Source organism: Phycodurus eques, chromosome 16 (assembly GCF_024500275.1).
Source record: "Phycodurus eques isolate BA_2022a chromosome 16, UOR_Pequ_1.1, whole genome shotgun sequence".
NCBI classification, from domain to species: Eukaryota; Metazoa; Chordata; class Actinopteri; order Syngnathiformes; family Syngnathidae; genus Phycodurus; species Phycodurus eques.
The window spans coordinates 10,973,513-10,994,265 of NC_084540.1; the positions used below are offsets into that span (position 1 = coordinate 10,973,513).

Genomic DNA, 20,753 nt, shown 5'->3' on the forward strand with positions numbered 1-20,753 from the left:
ATTAGTGTCACCCTGTTTACCTATTCTTAAACCAGACTGCATATGCTCAACATTCTGAATGTTGTCGCCCCTCCACTCGCCTCTGGCCTTCACCACAGTTTGATGAGCGATGGTGTGGGGAACCTGGGATCAATGCCTACTGCAGCTCCTCCTTCAGCAGCTATGAGGAAGTCTTGGCATGAAGACATCACGCAAGACCTGCGCAACCACCTTGTGCATAAACTGTGAGTCTGCTGCTTATTGAAACATCTCTCCCTCACCCTAAAAAGATTGTAATACTCCAATCTGAGCAGTTTGGTGTCACTTATATCAGCCAAAACAAATTTGAGGACATTTTAAATATATTTAATCAATTTCACTTTTAAACTGTAGAACAAGTCAGAATTTACTTTTGTGTATGTTTGTGAGCAGGGTGCAGGCCATCTTTCCCACTCCTGATCCAGCTGCTCTGAAGGACCGGCGGATGGAAAATCTGGTGGCATATGCTCGAAAAGTAGAGGGGGACATGTATGAGTCAGCCAACAGTAGGGTAAGCAACACCAACACTTACCTTTGTATCCAATAAGTGCATGAAAAAAGTTGTTGTCAATCATTATTTATGCATCCTTCCGTCTGTCTGCTACTCTTCTCAAGGCGGAGTACTACCACCTCCTGGCAGAGAAGATCTACAAGATCCAAAAGGAGCTTGAGGAGAAGAGGAGGACACGTCTCCAAAAGCAGGGAATGATGCCAGGTCAACCTGGCTTGGCCACCTCAGGCTTCCCACAGGGGCCTCTCAGCCTGGGTCAGCCCCCCATGGCCCCAGGGCCACCTCCAAGTAAATACACACACAATTTTTACTTCTCAAATGGTTCTCTGTGTACCAGTATCTGTAATAATCCAAATCATAATCCTGAAATCTCCAAGTAAATCAGGTAATTGAAAAATATGTTGTTACTAGCCTTTATCAGGATTTTAGGGGACGATCAGCGAGTTTAAAAAAAAAAAAACGATAACCGATCACTGATCCAATCACAAGATGGAGGAATGTGTCTATTTAAATGACCTGTTCATTTGCTGTATATACTTGTGTACTTAATTGCTCAAAACATTATATGTACAATAAATAATGTATCTTTGTTCCTCTAGTTCTGCCAGTGAGGCATAGTGACAGACAGAACAAATTAATGGTCTTCAAATTAATGGCAGGAAGTAAATACAGAAATTAAAGTATCCACTTTTTGTGACATTATCTCCATAAAGGTTGGAAATCACTGCTCTAGTCAGATGGTGTATTCTAATCAGTCAGGTCAAACCAACATTACAACATCCATCCATCCATTTTCTGAGCCACTTCTCCTCACTAGGGTCGCGGGCGTGCTGGAGCCTATCCCAGCTGTCATCGGGCAGGAGGCGGGGTACACCCTGAACTGGTTGCCAGCCCATCGCAGGGCACATACAAACAAACAACCAGTCGCACTCACAGTCACACCTACGGGCAATTTAGAGTCTCCAATTAATGCATGTTTTTGGGATGTGGGAGGAAACCGGAGTGCCCGGAGAAAACCTACGCAGGCACGGGGGAGAACATGCAAACTCCACACAGGCGGGGCCGGGGGTTGAACCCGGGTCCTCAGAACTGTGAGGCGGACACTCTAACCAGTCGGCCACCGTGCCGCCACATTACAACATGACATACTGTAATTAAATTACTTTATTGTAATTGAATTACTTCACCCACACCAAAACTTTAGAGCATGATTCGACAGAACAGCGGCATGTTTACGTACAACCGTCAGTGGTAGCAGTAGCTTGCTAGGCCACATAACGTTTTGTTGCCTGCTTGCGAGCCGTATAGTATTAAACGTACGGGAGCTTATCTCAAACAAGCCTTAAACGAACGTCCTCTCCTGTCCTGACACACATTTTTCCACATTTTGTCGTTATAATAAAGTCGGCGTGATCCACTCTTGTTGTCGTCGCCACGGTAACGAGTGTATCCGCTCGTATTTGAGTTGACACGATAAAGCCCAATGATCGTAAAAAACGGAATGCGGTGGTATCGAAATACAAGATTTTATTGCAGTAGTCTGATATAGTGCAATTGCGAAAGAGCACATTTGTCTTGTAGTGTGATCCAGACATTACGTGTTGTCTGTCCCACACGTTTTATTTTTAATAACTTCATTGGCCGTCAGATATTTACAGTACTACGTCAAAAGAAACGTGACAAGGCTAAAATTAAAGCGGAGCCGATCAGATCGGTGAATTATGACATTAAAGCCGATCAGCATAAAATGCTAATTATCGGCCGATACCGATCAGGCCGATAAAATCGTTGTAAAGTCTAGTTGTTACTGGTGGAAGTGTGGAGGAAGACATGCCCTTCATTTAGTCTTGTGTTGCTCCTGGTGTTGTGTGATACTGAAGATAAAATGTAGAGTTTTTGTAACATATTTTCGCCCTGTCAGATGGTCCTCATGCTGATCCGTCCATGATACGACCTGGAGGACCAAATCAGATGGCAAACAGGATGCAGAACCCAGCAGGTGAGTCTCTTCAACTTCTGTGGAAGCATTTCAAAGGCACATAGAGCATCAGGGGAACGTATCGACATTTATGATTAGATTATCAAAAGATAATGTTGAATTTATGGATTCTAACGTGCCAACTTTTATGTGCTATGTGTGCCAGAGATAGAGGCAAAAAGGGTTTCTTCACTGTCTTAGTATCAAACACCACAATAAAATCTGTGAATTTACTCTTACTTACTATTAGGCCTGTTACGATAATTACTATATCAACTTATCGTTTCGATAAATAAAACGGACATGATAGTTTTTCCAGACTCGATTAATTGTCATTGTTGTGGTGCTCCGGTGTGTGGATCACACATTGAGCCAACAGAGTTGGAGGACTGTGTCATTAGCCACTAGTGGGCTCATGGAACGCCTGCGGACCGGTACACTCTTGCCGGTGTTGGCTTGGTCCAATACTCCACAGCCTTGCTCCATGTGCAGCGTGTAGCTTCACACAACAGAGACACTTAAGGGAAATTGAACTGTTTGTTGTGTTCGGTAGCCCACGAGTTAAGGAGCTAAACAGCTCGCTCCACCACAATGATGTTTAAAACATCGCTTCGCTCCGAGTTGTTGTGTGTGTGTTAGTCACCAATTAACACAAACACAGGAACATTAACTGTTTATTAAGCATAACCTCAGTGGCACACTTTATTCAGCCAGTAGTTGACTACAGCGAACGTCAACGTATATTTGATTAGCAGGTGACGGTCTCATTTTCAGCGGACCAACTACACAGTAGCCGGGTTTACATGGAGACTTTTTTGTCATTCCAATTGAAGTCATGTCGATTAAAGATCTCTGGTCAACTGTTTACATGTAATGTGGTCTATTCTGACCGGGTGTCCACATGCACACTAGATTAAGTTGGAACAGCCGTGTGACACGTGCACTTTGTCATGAACGTCACGTCATTTATTAAGATGGAGGCCCGTCGTCTATTCAGCACAGTATTTGGGATTGTTTTTATACATTTATTTAAAAAAAAAAAAGGCTTCATAAAAACAACTTATAGGTAGTTAAAAACAAGATCATCACATACAAGGTGTGTCAGGAGCCAGCATATTTACGTTGTGTGTAAACGATGACGTCACCGCGGATTTATGTCAAGATGAAGCATGCGCAGATAGAGCTTTTCATGGCTCTATTCCGAATGACGGTTCACATAGCAAAAATTTACTTCTAATCAGTTTGGCAAATGGAATATTCCGCTCCTGTGAAACCAAATGAAATTGCGTTCGGATTCAGCCTTTTTATTCAGATTGAGGTGTTTATATCCATCTTTTTATTACAGTTTTGGCTTCTAAACCGATTATAATCAGAATAAAGCGGTCCATGAACCAGGCTAGACTTGCAGCTCTCTATTTCAGACCCAGTGGGATCCATATCACAGAGTAAAGAAAAACAATTTAATAGAGAAACAAGAAAGGAAATTCTATATATTGTAATAATAATTACAGCAATACTGATTTAAAAGCAAATAAATAAAATAAATGATAGTTTAATTTGATTTCAGAGGTATTAAAAAACATTCTCATTTACTGTGATAGTTTTTGGCAAAATATATCGTCTTAAAACATTATCGTGACAGGCGTACTTATTATGCTTTTCAATATATGTTAATGTGACCTCAGTTTGTACCTCCTGGCAATGCTATCACCCTTTGTTCTTTGTATTGTCTCTATTCACTGCACCCAGGTCTGCATCAGTATTTTTGATCAATGTTGTTTTGTCCTTTCGTCCCACATTCTAAATGTGACTGTAAAATGTTGCCTTGGATTTTTTGCCCCTTTCACTAATTTCCTCGTTTCCATCTAGGAATTAACCAGTTTGGCCAGATGGGGATGCAGTCAATGGGTCAAAGGTCGACACCTCCGCTTCCACTCAGTGCTCCAATGAACCAGGTTGGTATCACTGCATCTAAAATCACCATCTCTGATCTATTTTATTGTATAATGTAAGAATACATGGAAAAAACGACACACTTTGCGGAAATCTATGTAGATGAGGTTTCTGAAATGGATCAGAAAAACTAAGAACCAAAGTTATGGATGTAAAATAATAAATACTCATATATATATATATATACACATATATATATATATATATATATATATATATACATATATATATATATATAGACACACACACATACACTGTGTATGTGTATATTCACGCTGCCCATTTGCCACCTCACCAGTGGCCAATTGAAACAGGATATGGTGAAGCAAATATTACCCACGTTCGCTACGCTGGCAAATCAAAATCACCCGCATCAAAAGCCCCTCCTGAGAAGTTGAGTGCTCTCATTTTGCTGTGTGTCAAGTTTGTTAACGGTGTTAGTGGTTAATTTCTTTTCCCCCCACTTCGTAAAACGCTTACATTCATCACCAAGTGCGTACTCGGGAGAGCCGCCGTCCAGCCGCTGCTCCTTAAGCAGGCAGGCTCAAAGGGTTTCCCAGGTGCAGGGAACGGCACGTCAAGGAAGACCCGATGGCAGTTGGCACCTAATTGAAGCATATTACCACAACATACATTTGAAGTGTCGATGGCCAATGTGTCCTGCAGTTCACATTAGTTCTCAGAGCTACCTAGCTGCCTTCTTCATCAATGCACAAGCCGCTAATCCCAATTTGGTTATCATGCTGCACCCACCCCCGACATCAATATTAACTGAAGTATTGTACTTTAGTTCAATTTTGACAAAAGGGGAGTTATGAAATTTAGACCACGTTATCCTGCTTGCAGATTGTACCAGATTTCGATTTCTTAAATATTTTCCACTAAAGATTTAGAATATTCATATCTTCAAGTAAATAATTTGAAATTGAGAACTCTCCTATTTCCTGAATTAAATAAAGTCCTTAAAATCCTTCTTGAGGATTATTAAATAACCAGTGAATAATCACAACACCTTTACTGTAATTAATAAGAACATTAATCAACATTTAATGTAGTTTACCATTTCAACCGCTTTTATAATAACATCTTGGTGATGATGTTTTTTTTTCTTTCACTATACTCTGCTGACACCAGTGTTACTGCTACTGGCAAGAGCATCATTGTACAGTATTACATTTTGACAAGGCATGAAGTTAATTTTAGACTTTACACCGATTTTATCGGGCTGATCGTTATCGGCCGATATTTAGCTTTTTATGCTGATCGGCTTTAATGTTATAATTCGCCGATCCGATCAATGATGTCATTGATTGGCTCTGCAAAAGACATTTACTCTGCATCGCCGCGTGCACAGTATATTTGAATCAAAAAGCTAGTTTATTTTTAGCCTTGTCTCGTGTCTTTTGAAGTAGTATTGGAAATATCTGACGGCCAATAGGTATTTAAAAAAAAAATTAATAAAACAACATGTGGCGGCACGGTGGTCGACTGGTTAGAGCGTCAGCCTCACAGTTCTGAGGACCCCTGTGTGGAGTTTGCATGTTCTCCCCTTGCTTGCGTGGGCTTTCTCCGGGCACGCCGGTTTCCTCCCACATCCCAAAAACATGCATTGATTGGAGACTCTAAATTGCCCGTAGGTGTGACTGTGAGTGCGAATGGTTGTTTGTTTGTATGTGCCCTGCGATTGGCTGGCAACCAGTTCAGGGTGCACCCTGCCTTCTGCCCGATGACAGCTGGGCTAGGCTCCAGCACGCCCGCGACCCTAGTGAGGAGAAGCGGCTCAGAAAATGGATGGATGGATGGATGGATGGATGGAAAACAACATGTCGGCGGTGTGGAACAGGCAACACGTCTGAGACAGACAACACGTAATGCCAATGTCAAACTACAAGACAAATTTGCTCTTTCACGATTGCACTGTCAGACGACTGCAATAAAATCTTGTATTCCGATACCACAGCATCCCGTTTTTTACAATCATTGGGCTTTATCTTGTCAACTCAAATGCGACCGGATACACTCGTTACCGAGGCGACGACAACAAGAGTGGAGCGCGCCGACTTTGTATTATAAGGACAAAATGCGGAAAAATGTGTTTGTGGTCACCGGTGCTCAGGACAAGAGAGGACATTCGTTTAAGGCTTGCTTCAGGTATGTTCACATACTTTTAATACGATACGGCTCGCAAGCAGGCAATAAAATGTTATGTAGCCTAGCAAGCTAGTGGTACCACGTACGGTTGGACGAAAGCATGCCGCCGTTCTGTCGAATCATGCTCTAAAGTTTTGGTGTGAAACTACTTCGGTGAAGTAATTTAATAATAATTAAGTAATTTAATTAAAGTAGGTTAGCACCCATTATTTCTGTCATGTAATGTTGGTTTGATCTGACTGATTAGAATACACGATCTGACTATAGCAGTGATTTCCAACCTTTATGGAGCCAAGGAACATATTTTACAATTGAGAAATCTCACGGCACACCAACAAACAAAAATGTCACAAAAAGTGGATACATTAATTACTGTATTTACTTCCTGCCATCTAATAGAAGACCATTCATTTGTTCTGTCTGTCACTACGCCTCACTGGCATAAATAGAGGAACAAAGATACATTATTTATTGTAAACATAATTTTTTGAGCAATTAAGTACACAAGTATATACAGAAAATGAACAGGTCATTTAAAGAGACACATTCCTCCATCTTGTGATCGTTTTTTTTAAACTCGCCGATCGGTGATGGGTCCCAAAAATCCTGATCGTGTAAAGCCTAGTTAATTTGATGGAAGGTTTTTCTTTTTACAATTCAGTAGTAAAAATGACAACCTCGTAAGTATTTTCCCAAATCGTTCAGCCCTAGTCCTGATTTAAGACAAGGTAGTTCTGATTTCCCCACATTGTTACAAGCTTATTGGCTTCCCAGTGACAAGGACTGGCTAAGTGTGGCTAAAGGTTTAGCCACATAAACACACGTGATGCTGTGGCTAAGTATACACAAGTGGGGTTCGGAGATTCCTCTGCGGTTTAGCCGCATTGGCTGAGAGGTTTTATGACCTAGTGCCAACCCTGATATAGAAGAAGATGCAGTTTTGTCTTGCAGCAGTCTGTGCTGTTTTATATATTTGGAGTTAAAATCTCATCAAAAAAGGTGTGATAAGGAAAAAAAGGCTTTGAATAAATGAGATGGAATTTTATGTTTAACCAACACTTTTATCGCCTCCTTTACAGATGGGTATGGGATCAGGAAGGATGGGTCAGCCAAATGCCACGCAGTTACAGAACCAGTACCTCCCACCAAGCCAGTTTCCTGGGTCAAGTCCTGGTCTTGGTTCAGGTCCTGTTGGCGTGAACCAGCCAGGATCTCAGGCTGCAGTGCCGCTGGTAAAGATTTAGGGCCAGAGATCATGAGAGCATGAAGACGCAGTGTGGCTTTCTTCTTGCGATCTTCCGCTTAATCTTTGTGTCTTCTGCAGCAGAACCAGATGTCAACTCCGCCTTCGCTCCCTGCCGGCAGCCCTTCAGCCCAGTCTGCTACCCCTGCCCCGGGCTCTGCAGCCTCTGGCGGCTCTGTGGGGACTGTCTGTGGTAAAGGGCCTCTGCCCAACTTGCCTCCATCCTCCACGTCAAACCAGCCCAACACATTTCCTCACTGCCCACCCATCCGAACAAACTCTCCCTCACCAGCACGCAGCTTAACACCTCAACCTCATCAGACAGCTCCCACCATACCTCGTTCTCAGACGCCGCAGCCACAGACCCCGGGTACACCCCAGCTGCCTCCTCAGCATCAACAGCAAGCATCTCTGCCGCAGCAACCATCAGGGCACGTGGGGAGCTCTGAGAAGGCTATTCAGCTTCCACAGCAGACCCTTGGGGGTGTGACTATGTCAGGACCCCAGGCAGGTCAGGCTTCTTTGGTGCCTATCCAGAATGCACATGTGCCACTGCAGCTGCCCCCGACACCAGTAAGTATTTTTCTCTACTTAAACACCCACCCCCATACAAACACACACACTTTTGGAAAAAAAAAGACCAGTTTTATCATCTGATGTGTTCCCTCGTTCCTTTCGCAGCTGTCTCCAAAGCCACCTGTAACAGCAGATGTTCAGGTGTCTTCACCAGCCTCAGTCAGCAGCAGTACTGAGCCAAGCTCACAGCTTGGACCACAGGACGGTCCTGCTACCATCCAAGAGGATATCAAAATGGAAGTGAAAAAACAGGAGGAAGAAGAGGACGAAGGAGATGAAACTCAAGGAGAGGGCAAGTGTCTGGGAAAGACGGGCAAAGTTGAGCCTGACATTAAAGCGGAGGAGAAGTTTGATGTAAGTGTTTGTAAGCCACAAAAGCCTTAACCATCACAGATGTTCCTAGTCGGTTTCTTTTTAGTCAAATGTGGTGGCATGCATTTTTCATCAGTTTCCAACAGAGAAGAATAAATAATTTCTTTACACCAGATAAAAAAAGAAAAATTATCAGAAGAAGGGTGTAAAGCAGAGGCCATGGACACATCTTCATCCTCTGTGTCTTCGTCAGTGGAAACTGGGGATGATAAAAAGCCAGAGGTTAAAAAAGAGCCCAAAGAGCAAGATGAGGCTTCTGTAGCTTCCCCAGCCAGCACTCAGAGCAAGAAGAAAAGTAAGTGCAGTACTTATTTTTAACTATGATGACAGCAACCATTAATTACATAACATGAGGTCACTGTTGTGGGAGAAATATTGGATTCTTAGATGCATTGTTATGTGGATGTAGCCACTCTTGGGTCTTGGGAATCCTGTGGGTCTGTGAAATAACCAACAATTGCATTACGCGATGTCAAACCCAAAGCAGCAAAACTAGAAAACATGGTGAGTTGTGACATTTTTCTAGATTTTGGTCTGTGTGTGGCTCTGAGGAAGGTGACCACCCTCAAACGTCAGTGATGTCATGTCACAGAGCGTGCGCTTCAACTTTGTGTGTGATATGAAATCACAAGATGAATGAATTGATTTGTGTGTGATAAGGGAGTGCTAGAGCCCAATACATATATTTAATGCTATAAGCTTAATTACAGACACTTAGGAGAATATCCATCCATCCATTTTCTGAGCCGCCTCTCCTCACTAGGGTCGCGGGTGTGCTGGAGCCTATCCCAGCTGTCATAGGGCAGGAGGCGGGGTATACCCTGAACTGGTTGCCAGCCAATCGCAGGGCACATACAAACAAACAACCATCCGCACTCACATTCACACCTACAGGAAATTTTGAGTCTCCAATTCATGCATGTTTTTGGGATGTGGGAGGAAACCGGAGTGCCCGGAGAAAACCCACGCAGGCACGGGGAGAACATTCAAACTCCACACAGGCGGGGCCAGGGATTGAACCTGGGTCATCAGAACTGTGAGGCTGACGCTCTAACCAGTCACCCACCGTGCCGCCCACTTAAGAGAATATGCCGCCCACTTAAGATAATATAACCTAAATTTAACTGAATACACTACAAAGACAATATATTTAATGTTCAAACTGATAAACTATTGTTTTTAGCAAACAATCATTAACATAGAATTTTATGGCTGCAACACGATCCAAAACAGCTGGGACATGGTCATGATTACCACTGTGTTACATCACCTTTTCTTTTAACAACATTCAAGAAACCTTTGGCAACTGAGGACACTAATTGTTGAAGCTTTATAGGTGGAATTCCTTTCTATTCTTGCTTGATGTACAGCTTCAGCTGTTCAACAGTCCGGGGTCTCCGTTGTCGTATTTTACGCTTTATAATGCGCCACACATTTTCAATGGGAGACATTGGCACTAACACAGCCCCATACCATCACAGATTTTGGCTTTTGAACTTTGCATCCATAACTGTCTGAATGGTTCTTTTCCTCTTTGGCCCAGAGGACACGACGTCCACCATTTCCAAAAACAATTTGAAATGTGGACTCGTCGGACCACAGAACACTTTTCCACTTTGCATCAGTTCATCTTAGATGAGCTTGGACCCAGAGAAGCTGGCGACGTTTCTGGGTGTTGTTGACAAATGGCTTTTGCTTTGCATAGTAGAGTTTCAAGTTGCACTTACGGATGTAGCGCCGAACTGTATTTACTGACATTGGTTTTCTGAAGTGTTCCTGAGCCCATTTGGTGATATCCTTTACACATTGATGTTGGTTTTTGATGCAGTGCCGCCTGAGGGATCGAAGGTCACGGGCATTCAATGTTGGTTTTCGGCCTTCCCGCTTGCAAGCAGTGATTTCTCCAGATTCTCTGAACCTTTTGATGATATTATGGGCTGTAGATGATGAAATCCCTAAACTCCTTGCAATTGTATGTTGAGGAACATTGTCTTTAAACTGTTCGACTATTTTCTCATGCGCTTGTTCACAAAGAGGTGAATCTCGCCCCATCTTTGCTTGTGAATGACTGAGCAATTCAGGGAAACTCCTTTTATACCCAATCATGGCACCCACCTGTTCCCAATTAGCCTGTTCACCTGTGGGATGTTCCAAACAGTTGTTTGATGAGCAACTTTCTCAGTCCTTTTTGCCACCTGTCCCAGCTCTTTTGGAACGTGTTGCAGCCATAAAATTACAAGTTAATGATTATTTGCTAAAAACAATAACATTTATCAGTTTGAACATTAAATATATTGTCTTTGTAGTGTATTCAATTAAATGTAGGTTCAACATGATTTGCAAATCATTGTATTCTGTTTTTATTTATGTTTAACACAACGTCCCAACTTCATTGGAATTGGGGTTGTAAATCTAAAAATTGGTACTATTAACCAATACTGCGTTTGAAGTACTTCGTAGTAGTGAGGGGAAAAATAGATTTCTATAAAACAATGCATCAATTCAAGGTGCATAGAGATGCAACAATAATTGAATTGTAGCTCTCTGAAACATAATTGAACTGAATATTGAGGTGGTGAAATTTTCCCACCTCTATGAACAAAGTTATGGGAATGTTCACTTGTCAGCAGAGGCATTTATCCTTGTAGCCAGCTTCTTTCTTATCGCAGCTACGTGTTGTTGCGGTAAATTTTTGTTTTCTCTGTTCCATTTGTTTTATTTGTTGCTCTTGCTATCCTTTGATCCAGTCTTTAAGCCAGAGGAGCTGCGTCAGTCTCTGATGCCCACCTTGGAGGCTCTGTACCGGCAGGACCCCGAGTCCCTCCCCTTCCGTCAGCCGGTGGACCCCCAGTTACTGGGAATACCCGTACGTATTCGAACTAGTAACAAAACTAACCTGGTAAGGGACTGCACTGGCTGCCATTTTGCTTCAACTCCTCTAAAACTAGTTTTTTTTGTTGTCATATTTTTCATCTTTCAGGCTTTCTATAGTTTTTCATTTTTGTCAGAGCTATTGAGTGTTTGAAATGCATTTGTTGACAATCTGCATACAGTGCTTTCATTCTTTTATTTCTATTGCATGTCAGATGTTAAGAAAATGAGATTTGGATGTGTGTTGCTGTCTCTTTCCAACATCTAGTGGGTACGGAAAGTATTCAGAGTCCCTTAAAATGTTCACTCTTTGTTATATTGCAGCCATTTGCTAAAATCATTTAAGTATTTTTTCCTGTCATTAATGTACACACAACACCCGATATTGACAGAAAAAAACGGAATTTTTGGAATCTTTGCAAATTTATTAAAAAAGAAAAATTGAAATATCACACAGCCATAAGTATTCAGACGCTTTGCCCAGCATTTAGTAGAAGCACCCTTTTGAGCTAATACAGCCATAAGTATTTTTGGGAATGGTGTTTTTCACACCTGGATTTGGGGTTCCTCTGCCATTCCTCCTTGCAGATCCTCTCCAGTTCTGTCAGGTTGGATGGTGAACGTTGGTGGACAGCCATTTTCAGGTCTCTCCAGAGATGTTCAATTGGGTTTAAGTCAGGGCCCTGGCTGGGCCATTCAAGAACAGTCACAGAGTTGTTCTGAAGCCACTCAATCGGTATTTTAGCTGTGTGCTTAGGGTCAGTCTTTTTTTAAGGTGAACCTTCGGCCCAGTCTGAGGTTCTGAGCACTCTGGAGAAGGTTTTCATCCAGGATATCCCTGCACTTGTCTGCATTCATCTTTCCTTTGATTGCAACCAGTCTCCCTGTCCCTGCAGCTGAAAAAACAACCCCACAGCATGATGCTGCCACCACCATGCTTCACTCTTGGGACTGTATTGGACAGGTGATGAGCAGTGCCTGGTTATCTCCACACATACCGCTTAGAATTAAGGCCAACAATTTCTATCTTGGTCTCATCAGACCAGATAATCTTATTTCTCACCATTTTGGAGTCCTTCAGGTGTTTTTCTAGCAAACTCCATGCGGGCTTTCATGTGTCTTACACTGAGCAGAGGCTTCCGTCGGGCCACTCTGCCATAAAGCACCAACTGGTGGAGGGCTGCAGTGATCATTGACTTTCTAGAACTATCTCCCATCTCATGACTGCATCTCTGGATCTCAGCCACAGTGATCTTTGGGTTCTTCTTTACCTCTCTCACAAAGGATCTTCTCCCCTGATTGCTCAGTTTGGCCAGACGGCCAGCTCTAGGAAAGGTTCTGGTCGTCCCAAACGTCTTCCATTTAAAGATTATGTGCTCTTAGGAACCTTAAGTGCAGCAGAATTGTTTTTGTAACCTTGGCCAGATCTGTGCCTTGCCACAATTCTGTCTCTGAGCTCTTCAGGCAGTTCCTTTGACCTTGATCCTCATTTGCTCTGACATGCACTGAGCTGTAAGGTCTTATACAGACAGGTGTGTGGCTTTCCTAATCAAGTCCCATCAGTATTGTCAAACACAGCTGGACTCCAATGAAGGTGTAGAACCATCTCAAGGATGATTAGAAGAAATGGACAGCACCTGAGTTAAATATGAGTGTAACAGCAAAGTGTCTGAATATTTATGGCTGTGTGATATTTCAGTTTGTCTTTTTTAATAAATCTGCAAATATTTCAACAATCCCGTTTTTTTCTGTCAATATGGTGTGCGGTGTGCACATTGAGGGGGGAAAATGAACTGAAATGAATTTAGCAAATGGCTGCAATATGACAAAGAGTGAAACATTTCAGGGGTCTGAATACTTTCCATACCCACTGTATATATCTGTAAATCAAAGCAATTACTCTTATGAACATTTAATTAATTGATACAGTGCACAACTAGGCAATGACTATTGTTACATTGAAGTTATTAGGTAGGTAGGTAGGTAGGTAGGTAGGTAGGTAGGTAGGTACACACAACAATTGATATTGATGTCCTGAGCCTCCAGTGGCCCATAATGAACTGTGTTAAAGGTTGTTTAACACAAGTTGATAGTATTTAGTATACTATTTGTGACATGAAATCATGGGAACAGCTTGTTCATGTTCATAAGCCAATTGCTTTCATTCATCACATTGATTAATTTGCCTTTTTCCAATTTTGAAATCGTTTTTTTTAGGCTTTAGTGAATCATAATTTGTGTCGTTCAATCTTGTGTTCCATTGCTTGCTTTTCTAGTTCAGTTCCTCACCAGTAGCAGTGTGTTAGTAGGCAGTGCGTAGAGGCGGGGCAGTAATTGAGTACATTGTGTGTGACTTTCCCGACAGACATTGTTTAATGTGAAACTGATAATATTCATCAACAGGCACGACCAGCTGAGATTAACAGACCCTTTTAAAATGTGCTTTATGTTGGTATAAATACATATGACAATTTCCAAATACATTTGGTATTATGTATTAGAGTCCATAGGTAGAATTTTGAATGCAGCATAATCATTGTTCGTTCATGTGAGTTGCTCCACAAAAAAAGATCAGAGTATTTTTCCAAACTGATCTTTCCGTGGCAACTCAACCCTGCTCTTTGGAACTCACAACCACTCTAATAATTTGGATGGATAACCACAAAATCTCTGTTCCAAATTATTGGATGACAGGGGCAAAAACTGCTCTAAAACTGAAAAAAATGTGTTCTACTATATTTGCCTCACCTGAGCACAGTTGGCTTGACCTACGCCACCATGATGCCACCCACGCTGCTGGCGCTGTTAATGCCAATCACAATGTTGCCAAAAATCATAACGCTCTGTCTGCTTTTTGCGGTTTGCCCGGTTTTGTTCTTAGTTTTGCACCCCTTTGACTTTGCATCCCTGAAAGCTGCGAGGGCTTTGAGTCAACTTTATTTTCAAATCATTAGGAGGATCATAAGGCAGGTTTCAGTTGCAAAAATATACATCACTCAAAAAAAGTTAGGGATACATATATTCTGCTTTTGGGTGAAATTTCAAAATGAACCTAAAATGCACTCTAACCTTTACTTAATTTGAGCTACTCTTAACTTTTACACATTTCAATGCACATTTAAATGCTTCAATTTCAATACACATTTCAATGCTTCAATATTTTTTGCACATCTTGCTGTTCTTAAACAAGGAGATGAATGGCAAAATTCACATAGGGTCTTTGATCCAAGACAATTTCCAAGGACTTCTGCTTCTATGCCTTTCTGTGACTCTTTCAGTCTCTCAGTATCCCTGTTGCGACCTGCTGATGACATTCTGTGACTCAATGTCTGCTTTCCACTGTGAACATCTTGTTTGAAGCCTCCCAGTGCCGAGGTACTGTTGCTCAACTGTTAGGTGTCGTCTTGGTCTCATGATGTCAAAATGTGAACAGCATGATGAAGAGGATTGTTTTAAATACCAAATCTAATTGAAACAGTAAATGTACTGGTCCATTCATGGCTCATACACGTGTTGTGATTTTTGCAGTTCAGCTCCTTTGCTCGGGAACAGAAAGTTGCGCAAAAAGTACTGAAACATTGAATAGTTGGACATGTGCATTATAAAAATTTGAGAAGGTCAAATCAAGGTTACCTGTAAGTTGTATAGTGCAGTTTAGGTTCATCCTGAAATTTCACCCAATATTTCTAATTTTTTGAGAGTAGTGCATGTAAAAACAATATCCTCCTTCTGTAGGCAACTTTGATAAAATGTCTATATGAGCAGTTTCAGACTCATGACTGTCACGGCTGGTCGCAGTTTCCAGCATAGGCCGACACGTATACGCCAGGGTGCAAAGCGAAGAGCTAGAGGGCCGAAGTTGTCATGTCTCTCTGTTTGCACACAAACCCTCTTTTCTGCAGTGCTCAACAACATTGTCCCCCTGCACCCTCTTCTCTCCCTACTCTGGTCCAACTGCAATGCCTGACGTCGCTGATGATGGCACTCTTGATCTCCATCTCCCTCATCTTGGCCTCTTGGACGTGCTCTCTCTTCTCACCCTCCTTTCAACCTCCTCAATCACTTTTTACCTCAACCTGACTTTTGAAACCGGACGGCGCCTTTTCCGAACCAGGACTACTTTGACATCGTGAAGAACCCCATGGACCTGTCAACCATCAAGCGGAAACTGGACACAGGGCAGTACCAAGAGCCTTGGCAGTATGTCGAGGATATCTGGCTGATGTTCAACAACGCTTGGTTGTACAACCGCAAGACATCCCGTGTGTACAAGTACTGCTCCAAGCTGGCTGAGGTGTTTGAGACTGAGATTGATCCTGTCATGCAGGGCCTAGGATATTGCTGTGGAAGGAAGGTGAGGAAACAGCAGCTAATGTAATTGGTGTACAAACATTTATTCAATGGTGACTATGCAAAAAAAAAAAAAAAAAAACAACAAACTTTTTTTTTTTTTTGTCTTTATTGTTCCAGTTTGAGTTTTCCCCCCAAACTCTATGCTGCTATGGAAAACAATTATGCACCATCCAGCGTGATGCTGCTTATTTTAGCTATCAGAACAGGTAAGGGCTGTCTGCTCATTAGAGTGCAAGCACCCATACACTTTTACAACACTAGCTGCAACAATCCAACCAGTAAAGCGAAGTTCTTTTTATATTTTGCACACTAAAGAGATTTCCTGCACTTCAGTATCCCTGAAGTGGTGCAATCACAAATGGGTTTTAATTTGGCTTCAAATATCACCCTGCCACCATTTCCATCTCCATAGCTCACCATTTAGATTTTCATTGTGTTGCCATTCATAAAGTGGGCTCCTGACTTGTTGGTTGCTAATTTGTCTTAATTGTTGCATTTCCCTGTGAGTGAGCTTACATGCTCAATACACGACGACCACTTGAAGGAGTGTGGCGGCAACCTTTGTCACCATCTGAGGAAGGGTTCCCACTTAATAAGAAAACTGAAAGGATGATGGGTCTTTTTGTTGCTCAGCCATAATATTTCTCCTCATCCACCCTCATGTTTTGGAGACTGAGCCCTTTCCTCCTCCACAGCTCCTATTGGTCTCTCATGTTGCTGTAATGTTGTTTACCACTGAACGTCTGACGCTAATCTTTGCTTTGCCTTGGCTCTCTGTCCTCTGTTGATTGTTGTTCACACTATGTTCCCTCACTCCTCCCCCAACCCAATACCTCCTTTGTCGCTGTCTGATCTGTATCGATTTATTTCACGCTTTTTTAATATTCATTTTGACCTCCCTTCCCCACCCCTCCCTTCCCTTCTCTCCCTCCCTTTTTTTTAACGCTTGTGATGTCTGCATTGGCCTGCTTTGGTGTGACCAATCATCCACTCCGAAATTTATGCTCAAAATCAAAACACCTGCCCACACAACACTTCGGCGTCACGATTGGCTGCTGGCGACGACCTTCCTTGCCCTCTGCCTCCTCCTGTGTGTACGCCCCCTGGCCTGCCCTGCCCTGCCCTGATTGGCGGCTGCTTCTCCGTGCCCTCTCTGTGATTGGCTGTGCTGATGGCGAACGGTGTAGTTCACCAAAATATGGGCTTCTTGCTGACAGGTACCACTTCTGTGAGAAGTGTTTCAACGAAATCCAGGGCGAGAGCGTCTCCCTGGGTGACGACCCCTCCCAGCCTCAGACGTGAGTTTCTTTCCTCAGTTTCAAAGTAACTTGTCCAGATGAGCCTCAATTCTCTGCTGATCTAGGTTAGATCTAGCTGACTTTAGCAGCAGCAGACATAAAGTGCCATTATTTGGAAATGTTGTTTTGAGTTTTTAATTGCAAAGTGTTCTTTGAGCCTTTCTAAGGCCCAGTACACGTATAACGACAATCAGGCTTTTGCCCCTTCCTGACCAAGGACGTCAAACGCCAGACTATCTTATGTCCAATAAGATTATCCTTAGGTCTGCGGTGTCTTAATAGTGGATTTGTCCTTATAGCCTGACAATCTTAAAAATTAAACTTATTCAATATTTATGAGAGAAACTCTCTGTGTGTGTGTGTGCGTGTGTGTGTGGGCAAAGTTGACTACCCTTGAGTCATGAATTCATGAACTGTGACATGAAAGGGAATATACCCAATCAAAGAAGCACCCTAGACTGGCGAACACGGAAACGATTGTAAATTTAAACACGTCTTACCTGATGTCTTTTTTTTTTTTTTGGGTATAAAATTGGGTTCTAGTATTTTCCAAAGCAAGTCCTTTTGTAATGACATGGCCATTTTACAAAGCTAAACATTGGAAATACTCAGGGAAACATCAGTTCATATCCAGAAGTTTCGTTTTTTTGTTAGGTCGCGTGTGATCGCACGAGATTTATGTCTCGAAGCCCTTGTTTGTTGAACAGAATATGGTTTTATGTGTTGACATTATTGGAGCACAGCACACAGAATACGACCAAAACTGTTAAATGCCTGATTTATTTATTTATTTTTACAATCTTTTAAGATTTGAAAAGTCCTTATCTGTGTACCCGGCCTTAGTCGCTATATTGTAACTTTTACAATAGTATATGCACACTATTCCATCAATTGTTTAAAAAATATCTAATGTTCATACACCTAAAGCCTCATCTGTATTTTTTTGTGGCATCTTGTTTGGGATCCTTATCATCACAGTTTCAAATTAATCTAAACACAAGTGTGATTGCCTACATAACATTTCACTTTTGTGTACTCTTGACTCCATCTCTAGTTTAATTTCCTATGTGACCTTGTTGAAAGTTAGACCTAAATTTGCAGGGCTAAGCCTAATGCTGGTTTTCCTGGTCTCTCTGACAGGTCCATCAGCAAAGACCAATTCCAGCGAAAGAAGAATGACACTCTTGACCCCGAGTTGTAAGTCCCTTTCTAACCTTTTAAAATTTCTGCTAATTTTTAGCTATACCAATAGTGTCATAATCATGAGCGACCAGTTATGGACCTAAAGATGTATGGTGATCGTTAAAAATGTATCTAAATGGTGCTCCATTTAATTTACAAAAACAATAATGCAACTTACAAGACTGGTAAGTTTGTTTGCTTTGTTTGTATTATTCAGGAACTTCATAGCTAGTGGCCAAATGATGAATTTGTGTTGCCCTCCTAACTGACAGTATATTGTCCTCCATCTTTTGTCTGCTTTTCCCCTCTTCGCTCAGGCTTGTGGAATGTACCGACTGTGGTCGTAAAATGCATCAGATCTGTGTCCTGCATAATGAAACCATTTGGCCTTCAGGGTAAGCAAACAGTATTTATATGACCAATGTAATAACCCTAACTTTTGGATTGTGGACTCATCTGAAGTAATTCCATTGTACATAAAAAAGCATACATTTTCATGGACCAGTTGACTTTAGAGTGTTACACAAATTTAACAAAGTATTTTTTACTTCCTTCCTAAACACAGCTTTGTGTGTGACAACTGTCTCAAAATGGCCAACAAGACACGGAAAGAGAACAAATATGCAGCGAAGAGTAAGTTTGATGTGATGTATTGTAATGCTCATCAAATCAAGGTTCTGAGTTAGTGTATACAGAAACCGTTTTGTTTTTTTACCATGACCTTAATAAAACTGGTTGCCGTTGTTTTCCCAGGGCTTCCTCAGACCAAGCTGGGGAGCTATTTGGAGTCACGAGTGAATGACTACATCAAAAGGCAGAACCACCTTGAGGCTGGCGAGGTCACCATCCGTGTGGTCCATGTTTCCGACAAGGTGGTTGAGGTCAAACCAGGCATGAAGTCCAGGTAGGTTTGCAATTGTTTTGTGGGCCAATCCAGCTAGATAGTCCATACAATCCCATAGTGAAGTTGTGTGATGGAAAGTCACCAGTTGGACAGAAACATTATCTAATTGAATTTGGATTGATGGGAGAGTTTGTTGGCTGAATGATTAGACATATTATTCACACAAGATTGCCTAGCACGGTCGAGCAAGTCAAATGCAAATTAATTGATTTGATTAAGTCTGACAACGCCGTGATGAATTGTGTGAGCATTAATGGCTATAGCTATAATACTACAAAGTTGTTGATGTCTGTGTGATCATGAGTTTGTAAAAAAATTACTAATTTTGCTCATTTTGGCTTTTTATATTTTGTTTTAACAGGTTTGTGGACAGTGGGGAGATGTCAGAGTCTTTCCCATACAGGATGAAAGCCTTATTTGCCTTTGAGGACATCGATGGAGCAGATGTGTGTTTTTTTGGAATGCACGTTCAAGAGTACGGCTCTGACTGCCCACCTCCCAACCAGAGACGAGTATATATCTCTTACCTGGACAGTGTTCACTTCTTTAAACCTCGACACCTCAGGACCGCTGTTTATCATGAGATATTGCTTGGTTACCTGGAATATGCAAAGAGGCTGGGGTAAGTGAAGCTTTGACAACAAAGTGCAGCATTCCAGATGATTTCACCCAGTCAAAACTGAAAGAATTATAAGGATATACTCAGTGATTAAATATTCTCGTCTTCTGCTTCAGGTTTACAACAGGCCATATCTGGGCGTGTCCTCCCAGTGAGGGCGATGATTACATCTTCCATTGTCACCCAGTGGACCAGAAGATCCCCAAGCCAAAAAGGCTGCAAGAGTGGTACAAGAGGATGCTGGACAAGGCGGTCTCTGAGCGTATCGTCCATGACTACAAGGTAATACTCAGCCTTTTAGTTAATGTAGCCCTTATCCTTATTCCACGCTCACAATTACAGTAAACCCCCATTTATCACAGGGGATATGATCCAGCCCCACCTACAATAGGTGAAAATCTGCGATATTGAAATACTTTATAGTTAATTATTAAATAGTTTTACCCCTCCCACACGCTTTAAACACATTGAAACTTCTTAAAAACAGTATTCTAGTATTGTGAACAAGTGCAAAAGTATCTAACTAACTAAAGTCTAACTAAAGTCTGTTAACATTTGCACTTGTTCTCAGTCTGTTGCTTGCAGTTCTCCAAATACAGCAAGGAATGCTTGCTTCAAGCTGTTTATTTTTCGATTCCAGTTGAGGTTTACTGTGAAACTGACACACAAAACAAGAGAATTGAACATTGTATATTTGAATACCAAAATGTTCAAACAAACCATA

At 41.9% G+C, this 20,753-nt stretch overlaps 1 protein-coding gene across 8 annotated transcripts in view; it reads left to right on the forward strand.

Annotated features, from left to right (window-relative positions):
- Positions 1-20,753, forward strand: part of ep300b (E1A binding protein p300 b) — a 39,645-nt gene that overhangs the window by 9,163 nt on the left and 9,729 nt on the right. For 3 of the 8 annotated variants that reach the window (XM_061701612.1, XM_061701614.1, XM_061701615.1), the window contains 19 exons: positions 99-224; positions 412-529; positions 634-817; positions 2,451-2,528; positions 4,377-4,462; positions 7,691-7,843; positions 7,936-8,427; positions 8,536-8,784; positions 8,917-9,097; positions 11,550-11,701; positions 15,788-16,027; positions 16,144-16,232; positions 17,214-17,324; positions 18,465-18,521; positions 18,824-18,901; positions 19,072-19,139; positions 19,260-19,410; positions 19,772-20,032; positions 20,146-20,311. In XM_061701612.1, the coding sequence (XP_061557596.1) occupies positions 99-224; positions 412-529; positions 634-817; positions 2,451-2,528; positions 4,377-4,462; positions 7,691-7,843; positions 7,936-8,427; positions 8,536-8,784; positions 8,917-9,097; positions 11,550-11,701; positions 15,788-16,027; positions 16,144-16,232; positions 17,214-17,324; positions 18,465-18,521; positions 18,824-18,901; positions 19,072-19,139; positions 19,260-19,410; positions 19,772-20,032; positions 20,146-20,311 (3,040 nt within the window). The remainder of the gene's footprint in view (positions 1-98; positions 225-411; positions 530-633; positions 818-2,450; positions 2,529-4,376; positions 4,463-7,690; positions 7,844-7,935; positions 8,428-8,535; positions 8,785-8,916; positions 9,098-11,549; positions 11,702-15,787; positions 16,028-16,143; positions 16,233-17,213; positions 17,325-18,464; positions 18,522-18,823; positions 18,902-19,071; positions 19,140-19,259; positions 19,411-19,771; positions 20,033-20,145; positions 20,312-20,753) is intronic. The other 5 variants (XM_061701617.1, XM_061701618.1, XM_061701619.1 and 2 more) reach the window with 5 other exon arrangements.